Raw genomic sequence first — 9709 nt, forward strand, 5'->3', positions numbered from 1 at the left:
GCCAATGCATATTAATGCATAATACGTTTAGCCATCTTTAAGTAGAATTGAATTCATTTTTTACGTTAATTCTGTTTTGTATGAAAAGTTATTTCGACACCATTATTGGTTGGCAGGGGTCTGGGGTCCTAGCAACTAAATTAATAATATATACGTGCGTTACTGTGGAAATCAATATGACATTTCATTATTATTTCTGTCAAGCACAAATTTTTCTGATCGTTTAAGCTAGTCAAGTCAAGTTTATATGATTCAACAGAAAATTTAAAAACGTTGTATATAAAAAGTTATTTTTATCTTGTAATTATTTTGAATGCAACTCACTTTCTAAGATTCTCGGGGTTTCGAATGAACGAATAAATAATAAAACAAACAAATTTATTTAAGATTTTTATTAACAATTTACTATAAAAACAGACTATTAAATATTTTCAAATCGAGAAGGATTTGTTGATAAGAACCATAACAAATGTTAATACAATAATAATACATAAAGGACAGTCGTTCTATCAATTTTAATTGATTTCTTTTCATATGTAAATAATATAATCATAATAAATTGTTATGTATAATGTTCATAAAATTAAGAATAAATAAGAGCGTTCGGTAAAATAATACATGCCACACACATTTAAAATCCTGGACATTTTTTTGTAAGTACCTAGGTATATTCATTTATGTACACATATCTCACTCTCGACTAAGTAAAACTAAGTTTACTAATATTTAATTAGTATGAGTACCTATAATAGATTCATTGATACATATTAGGTATTTTGAATGGCAAATATAATTAACAGCGGTAGGTAAAAAGATGTGCTTATATGTATCTAGTTTAAATTGTTTACCTACACTTTGTGAAAACAGGCTTCTAGTTTCGATTGAAATCATTTAACAGAAATTTAATATAATTCATTTGTTCTACCTGTATGTAATTTAAAGGCATTACAAAACAATATTTTGGCATACAGTATTATTAATTATTACCTACCTATACCTACCTAAAAATAAAACTAGCTCAATATTTCAATTCACACAAAAAATAATCACTTCTTTTCATATTCGAAGTCATGGTTATTAGACGGGTGGAAAGGTTGAGGCACATGAGAGGGTCTGCGCTGCTGTAGAGGAATGTCTACTTCCTCGGGAGACCGGAAAACTTGAGGACGACGCGATGGCGCTTGGGTGGCAGTAATGGCAGCTGCAGGTCTGGCTGGTGCACGACGAGGAGCTGCGGCCTGCACCTATAAAGTAAAAATAAAATATGGGGGCTATCCATAAATGAAGTCACTTTTGAAACCCTATATTGTCAAATTTCGTCACAAAATCTTTAAACCCCATCAAAACTACGTCATATTTTTCATCCCCCATTCGTTAAAAGTTATAAATCTCAATAGGAGTAATGGTCTTAAAGAATATTTATATTTAGTTCATGAATAAGGTCTTGTATATACGAATAAAGATATTGATTGAATGAGTAATTAATATTTAATCTTAGAGAACTTTTAAAATGAAGGATTAATTAGTTACGAAGTGAAATTCTTTTGTTATGCAAAGGCACTCGATGTAATAATTTTTTTCCATTTAAAATGAATACATAGTATGTGGTAAATACGACAATTGACATGAATAGTAAGTACCTAAATATGTAGGTTCATGAGGAATACATTTGAATGGCGTCTGAATTATCTACAGGTGCAAGGTATTAACAAATAATGCATCTACAAACACGGATTCCAATATTTTTTTTAAACCACTTACTATTCTTTCGGGTTCTTCTTCATCTTCTTCGTCGTAACGTCCGTCATGGTACACCTCGGATGGGTAGAATCTGTCCGAGTATCTCAAAGTTACGTTCGGCTTAATTTGAGCCTCTTCGGCGTTCAGTGGTTTGTACAAGTAATCGTTTACGAAATGATACTGCGAGGACTTCTGGCAAATGTTATCGCCTGATGGAGGCATGCAAATCAAATGGACCTGGAAAAAGCAAATGTTAATTTACGAAATTTATCATTACATTTGCTCATACGGCGTGATAAGCAATACATTTAATTATATATACTTGCAAACATGTTCTTATCATAGTCTATTATTTGAATACACTCAGTGACGTCCCTAGACAAAATGCCGCCCCTAGGCAGTGCCAAAATGCCGCCACATTTTTTATACAGTACTTTTTATCATCCTTTCATGACTCAAATATCTAAGAAATGTGTTGTATGGATACATTACTACTAACAAGATATATAACACTAAAAAATTTATTTAAATGTCATATCTGCTTCAATATACAATATTGTGACTCTACGGTTTCAGATAGGTACATTTAAAAATACACCTGACAACTTCCAAAACTCGCGAGAGACTTAAAAACATATTTGGATATTTTTTAAATTAGGTATGCACGTGTCATTGCTATTCACCAAGAACGTGACGTCCAAAGACAACGGAAGTAAACTAGACATCGCAAATCCGACAAAAAAAATGTCCTGTTAAAACTTGTATAGTACCTAGTTAATACAATTTGTTTCTAACCAGTGAACTGATTTTTTTAATGGAAAGATATTTCCGATATTACGAATGTTATGTAGCTATTTCTATATATACTTAATGATTCTCCTCGATTTGCCGCTCTTTGAGTAACTGCCGCCCCCAAGCAACGCTCAATCTGCCTACCCCCACGGGACGTCACTGAATACACTTGTGCATATTAGAAACATTTTTTGTAAGAATAAATTTACAATTTCATAACTTACTATTAGCTTCTCGATTTGAACCACTAATAGTGACTTGTAAATTGCACAATAATTGCTTGTATTTAACATAAAAATAACAATGTCAATATGGATCTACATAATTACTTTACAGCATACTCCATTGTTTCCGAACTAGTTATTTTAATTATATGGAATAAATTATGCTGGAACAGCGAGGCGGAGAAATTGCAGACATGGAATTTCCATACAGCAAATAATACATAATAATTATAATTCACCTACTCTGTAAATAGAAATTAGACTATTCAGTATTTACTGTATTTTTATAATATTGTGACTTATGTATATTATTAGAAAAATCTCAGGTACCTGGTGGAAAGTAAATCCATCGGGACAAATCCATGAGTGCTTGGTATTATCTTGGCAATAGTGGAACACCTCACAGGCTAGACCTTCATCAGCGTAATACCCTGATCGACCAGAGCAGTCAAATTTGGAGTTAGGCAGTAACTGTGAGAGGCGGTCAGGTTCTTCCTTTTCCAGTTCATCTTCTTCTTCTTCCAATTTTTCCTGTGCAATAAAAAGCATAGTGAATAAAAGAGAAAACAAAAGTCTACGGAAACAGAGAAAAGTTTTTTCCCATCTCTATTATTTTTAAATAAAGCTATCAGGCGGATATGATTTTTGAAAAGAAAAATAAATAACTATAATAACGAAGCAATTAATTTTTACTGTCCTACCTGTACCAGTGGAGACGCTGGCCGCCTAACTTGTTGCTGTGGGCGGATTGGGATATTTTGGAAGCCGTCAGCATCCTGTGGGAAGTTTGGGCGACGCAGTAATTGTTGGGCTGGTGCATGGGCGCTGTCGTCTGAACCCAACTGTCCTCTGAACCCACTTGCAGATAACCCATTCAATTGGTTCGGAGCTGGATTAACGCTTTGGTATGCCCTCGGCCTGATATTTCTCGCTTCCTATGAATTAAAAAAAATACATACAGAGATTTTCAATGGTTGACGTTTATATACATGTAAGTACAACTATAATAAGGCTATATAATAATATATTTTATTTTAAAGATTGCAATATTTTTTGCACCACTTTATTGAAAAATATAAAACGATATAGTTTTTTAACGGTTGACCTTAACAATATTTATTTACTTTCTAAATAATGTAATATAATAAATATACAAGTGTATTATTATGTCGACAGATGAGCATAGCAATTTTATAAATGTATTTTTCTGTGGCTACTTCTACGTCAAAACATGAAGGCGTAGACATAATCTCTACGCAGGGCCGCATCGTAACTTGCGACTATTTTGAGCTCTACGGCAGTTATAGTTATGTTTCTAAACAAACTTAAAATAAAAACATATCAGACATACCTGTGTATTTAATACGAATACTTGTGGTCTAGTTTGTTGAGTGTCATCAAAGGTTTCTCGTTGGCACGTCGCAATGGAGATTAACGCACACGCAAACAGGAACAAATATGGAGTCCTATAAAGATAAAAGGGAATTATTATAATTTAAATATCATTTATCACGCATTTTCAATATACCTGCATGCAGAAGAGAAGGGGTGATATACGTACCTATACATACTATCGCAATATGTATTTATTGTTTAATTCAATTTATTCATCCTTTTTACTATTATTAAATAATGAAGACTGAGGCATTGTGTATGAATACTATGATAATATTATAAACTGTTGAATTGAATTTATTTATTTTAGAAAACAAAACATTGTGGATATAACAAATCAAAATTCAGGACGTTCACAACATGAAATTTACATTATAATAAATATAACTATTAAGAAGAAAATAAATAAATAAAATTTCCAAAACAAAATGCAAAAAGTACATCATTGAAAATGGTCTTTAGGGAGCGCATTTACTAGTCTTGCACCCCTCGCTAATGGTGCCTGATAGACTTGACTCGAGGAAACAGTAGTTCTGACCCAGAATAGACCATGGCTGCCTGCGACCACGTAGGTTATTGACATGAGCATATACATTTTAATTCTTTAAGATGCCAGGATTGGAAACCACCCCTAGTGATAATTGCTTAATACATATAATAATAAATTAAATTTTAAGGCTACACATTATCCAACACTATATTTTATTTTCAATCAGCAATGGACGAGTGGTAGAATGCCATTTCTGAAACCGCGTGTTACTCGTTCGAATGCGGTAAATGCACATGTTGCTTTTTTTCTAACAACCAGGTGTTTGTATACTAATCAACCAATAGGTTGAATACAAAACGTCGCATTGTGGAAGTACTTACAGTAATTAATGAATATAAAAGTTTTCGATAAAATTCTTCGTAAGTACATTTTATTAATCATTTTCATAAAAAAGAATGTCCATATTACAAAACGAAATTGCGCTATTTTATTAAAAGTAGGTAAGTAGTCACTTTAATCGATATTAAATTCCCACCATTGTAACATACTAGCTGTTTTTATTTGTTTATTAGTTCGAGGTAGAATAAATTTTCACAGAGAGTAAAAAGTTTATATTGTGAATTGATACACTTACCTAACTCATCGAATGAATGTCAAATCGTTACATGATTTTCCGTGAAAAAGTTCGATCTCAATAAATTGAAATGACATAATTGTAGCAATGCTGTCGACGATAAAAGGTATTATATAATTTGACTATTATGTTATGGTAATTTACAAGAACACGCAGGTACAATGTTTATGGCTATGGTGCTTACCATATGAATAAAATTAACTGGCACAGATCGCGAGCCCGTTTCGAAATCGCGCGGGCATGCGTGTCAAAAAACATATTACGAAACGAAAGTGAAATTGTTTGAAAAACAGGTATACAGTTCATATCCTGGGGCGGCAGGCGATTGGCATAATATATAACATAATATTGTGTATGTGAAGAAGTATTATTGCAAGAACGACACACGCCCTCATTCAATCATGCACCTTATAAATCAATAATCTCTCAATTCGTTATTATTATCCAAAGTTACAGTAAGGAAAAATATGTTCCATTCTTTTCACCAATGCTGCAATCGTAATACTATGAACCTATAAAAAGTTTATAAAAATATACTGATTTTTACTTATGAAAGTTTATATTAAGTATGTTTTTGTCAGCAGGTGCATATAAATTTGTACCCATTATATTATTGAATACTGGTTTAGAGTAATAAAGTTGTAATTCTATGTCATACCTACACAATGATCGTTAACACAAATAGGTTTTAAAAAAAAGTTAACACCCATAATACATAATAATATTACATAAAATATACTATAGTAGAAGAAGTTAATCTATTTTTCCTTCTAGTGCGTACGAATTACACGAGGCGAATTTGATTATTCTTGATTTCACAAGTGAATCAGTGGGTCTATTCTATATACAAGGCGGTTATCGGCGGCCATTGACGGTAGTTTATCATATTTATGTATTGAAGTATTATAATTGTTACAATAAGTTAGCCGTATAAACTGTCAAAACTGTCTATCTCGCTCTAAAAGTTAACACAGTCGAGAGAGGGGTTGTTAAAACATAGCACTTTCAGACAGTTTAGTTTAGACGGTTCACTTATTGTAACAATTAACCGCCTCAATACATAAAATATGATAAACTACCATCAATAGCCGCTTTTTGTATAGAATAGACCCACAGAAATGTAAAAGAAAAATAAAAGACCACTGGTATAACTCGTTTATTATAAATTTTAAAAGTTTAACACAACTATAAAGAATACACTCCAATTCGTATAATCAAACGTTAATTCTGATGAATTAAAATGGCCAAACAGACATTATTGTTATTTTGTAATATCATTATATCATATACAAAATCTCAATGTTAGGGTAGATGTCATGATTGCAAAATACATCAAAGAGGTGTACGCAAGAGGTACCTACCCACATACAGTTATTTTTTCAATCCGTCTGTATGTCTGTACGAAAGAATGAAATCACTTCGAGCATACACATAATATGTCAAGGAGCAGGCTCGGTTAGGAGGTACATATAATTTAATTTTTCAAATGCTGCGATTTATTTTACCTCTGCGAATAAGCTTGTGAATCTATCCGCGCGGACTCTCTGGGTACTTACTTACCTACCGTATTGTATAAATGAAATAAGAAACCTAACGTCCGTGGAATACGTCCTTTATAATATCAGTCGTAGCGGAGACAATAATATATAACTACTGAATTAATTTAGAAAGAAAGATATCACCAGTAAAGTTATGTGTTAATCCAGCAGCTACGTCAGAGAATTCACAAAAGCTTGTGGAGAACGTATAACTAGAAGGCCATAGAGTAAAACCACATTTGTTTTGAACCTTGTGCCATGTTGAACTTACGAATTCTATTCATTGAGACATATTTTATTTCGAGGGATCCGCCAACCAAAAAAGGTTGTGATAATAAAAGATGCAATAATTGATTTTGAAAAATAATTATGTCAAAACGCGGTCATAAATTAGATTTAAAAAAATTCTTAACTCCTCATCTACCACCTGTAAAACATTCCCGTTTTTTTTCATTGACACTTTTCTGCACTTTTGACAAAAATTATTTGCTGAAGCGTCTACGCCTGGGAAACAATCAAGCTGTGAGTTTTGAGCTTTTCTGTTCCACAGTTCTAAATGTAATGTTGCTGTAATGTGAACGACATTTTTCTTCTTTCGTGGCACACCTAGAACCTCACGCAGCACATAGTTTGGCATACACTGCTCTAGATAATGCAAAAAATAAATTCAATTAAATATTTTAAAACTCCAGTGAATTGCGACCCTAATTATTATTCAGTCGTGGAGGACGTTGAACCAAAAACAGTCCACGTAACTTTTAGATATCTAGTACGAAAGTTTTTTTTTCTATCAATTTGATTCTCGAAAAATAGTTTTCCTAAAAAATATCTTGCATAAATTTCGTAACTGCTTTTAATATTTAAATGAAAATCAGCTAGCGGTTATTTATGACATTGTATAATATGATTTTATTATGAAATCACCAATTGAAATTAAACGACGTGTTTTCAAAAAAGTATACAATAACATCAGTAAAATATTTTGATTAGTGTAATTGCAATGGCCAATTACCTTAGTTTTCAAATAATATTATTGAATTTGAATGCTTATTAGAAGCTATTACTATTTGACAACATTTTTGGTTCCCGCTAATATTTTTGTTTTCGATTTTGTTACCACCATTAATTCGAGTCGCTTAAACTCGTGCTCAATTCTTTGAGTTATAATTTTAAAAATCTTTCCATAAACACAATTAAATTGTATTCTCCAATAAAGTTTAATCAAAACTAAATTTACACATTACACTTTTCCGAAAAATTTATGACAGATTATTGATAGTTTACATTTCAAAATATTGTAATTAAAGAAGTTTATTAAGTTTACTCTAATGCAGCGAAAATATTTTCGAATAATTCTGAAATTATATGTTCTATATTTATTTTTAGAATCTATCGATTTTTATTATAAAATAATTAAAAATGTGTATCCATAACTTAGAAGTTGTGTATTGATCTGGGGCTTTAGTATTCGATAATAATATTATATCGAACAGTAATATATTACTTGATTGATATCGTAGCATACAATCATAGTAGGTACTGCACCTCTTAATACAACTTACCTACTACTTACAGTGCTAACCTAATAAACTGATAATAGTTGTACCGGTTCACCACCTGGTTTTATAGTAAATAACCTTATTATACTTGCACTATTGGCATAACATGACATCTACTGCGTGCGAGACGTGACAATTCGCGAATTAACTCAACATTGTTATTATTATAGGTTAGCAATAATAAATCATCTCATACAAATACATGTCGTCATTGATATGTGGTTCGTGAATGTCATTATATGGACAACTAGAGCAGTAGTTGAACACTTACATATTCGAATAATAATAAGGATATGTTTAACCTACCCTTACATTTGAAAGAAAATGGTTGTTGGCATTATTAGACTACTAATATTTTAGGGCAGTGGTATTCAAAATGTGTGCTGCAGGGCCAGTGACGTCCCGTGGGGGTAGGCAGGTCATGCGTTGCATATAGGCGGCGTATTATAAAGGGCGGCGGATGAAGGAACGAATATAAATTTTACATTCTTGATAGACCGTTGGCCGTTTTTAACGAACCAAATGGTGTGGTCGCTTCATTTTTTTTCTAGACGCCGCCCATTTACTATCGATGTGTTTTTAAAGACTTTGGCATGCAAACTACTCTACTTGATGCCAAGTCAAAGGAAATTTGTACCAGCTGAGAAAGGTGCCTTTTTGTAAACAATAATTCGTCTACTCACATCTGGTACCTATTGCCAATTTAAATTCGCCCAGGGCCTCTGAAATCACCTTGCAAAAACCCTGGAAAATTCTTTGTAGCGCAAGGCGGTGATGATTCTGATGAACATTTCGTCGTATTCATTGGGAAGTGAGAACTGCGATTTCGAAAATATCGAAGCATAAAAAATCCGGACAACACAAATTGTATTATATTATAATACTAATTGCATTGCAATAGATATTGTGATTACGGTTTATCGCATAGAGAATTTTTCACAATAATCAGTGCCACAGACGTATGTAAAACCACCGCTGTTTGAGATTAGGTTTCATGGAAACTCCTTAATTCTCAGTAGATGCCGTGTGTGTCAATTTAAAGATTTATGATAAATTTGCCTGTTTAATATAGCCAAAAATAAATAATAAAACACAATGAAATAAAACACACAAATAAGTACCTAATGAATTTTAAAACGATTTAAAATTAAAAATGGAAGTAGACAGCATTATAAGTCTACTTAATCGTTACAGCGCGAACACCACAGCTGTTGTGTCCTGATTAAGGGACCATTCGATATAATTAGCATGTTATTTAAATGTGGTAATTAAAAAGTAATTAAATGCTCCGCAGTGAATCGGTTTTAAGGGCGTAACTTTGTCTAGAGATATCACTG

At 32.3% G+C, this 9709-nt stretch overlaps 1 protein-coding gene across 1 annotated transcript; it reads right to left on the reverse strand.

Annotated features, from left to right (window-relative positions):
- Positions 1 to 582: 582 nt before the first annotated feature.
- On the reverse strand, positions 583 to 9163 carry LOC147066369 (uncharacterized). The gene is made up of 6 exons (XM_085955755.1): positions 9105 to 9163; positions 4108 to 4222; positions 3458 to 3691; positions 3087 to 3287; positions 1762 to 1977; positions 583 to 1244 (listed from the first exon to the last, which is right to left on the reverse strand). The coding sequence occupies exons 1-6, from the start codon at positions 9161 to 9163 to the stop codon at positions 1047 to 1049; spliced, it is 1023 nt and encodes a 340-aa protein (XP_085811881.1). The 3' UTR covers positions 583 to 1046.
- Positions 9164 to 9709: the final 546 nt, after the last annotated feature.

This window comes from Rhyacophila brunnea, unplaced genomic scaffold (assembly GCF_057557595.1).
Source record: "Rhyacophila brunnea isolate RB1 unplaced genomic scaffold, BYU_Rbru_1.0 scaffold_5, whole genome shotgun sequence".
NCBI classification, from domain to species: Eukaryota; Metazoa; Arthropoda; class Insecta; order Trichoptera; family Rhyacophilidae; genus Rhyacophila; species Rhyacophila brunnea.

What these genes read in the sequence shown, in the direction of transcription:
- LOC147066369 (XM_085955755.1), bottom strand. Translation starts at nt 9,163, where the DNA reads ATGTTCATCAGAATCATCACCGCCTTGCGCTACAAAGAATTTTCCAGG. An exon ending in CAGCGTCTCCACTGGTACAG is followed by an intron (nt 3,288 to 3,457) that starts GTAGGACAGTAA and finishes TTTATTGCACAG; the next exon opens with GAAAAATTGGAAGAAGAAGA. An exon ending in ATGGATTTACTTTCCACCAG is followed by an intron (nt 1,978 to 3,086) that starts GTACCTGAGATT and finishes TGCTTTTTCCAG; the next exon opens with GTCCATTTGATTTGCATGCC.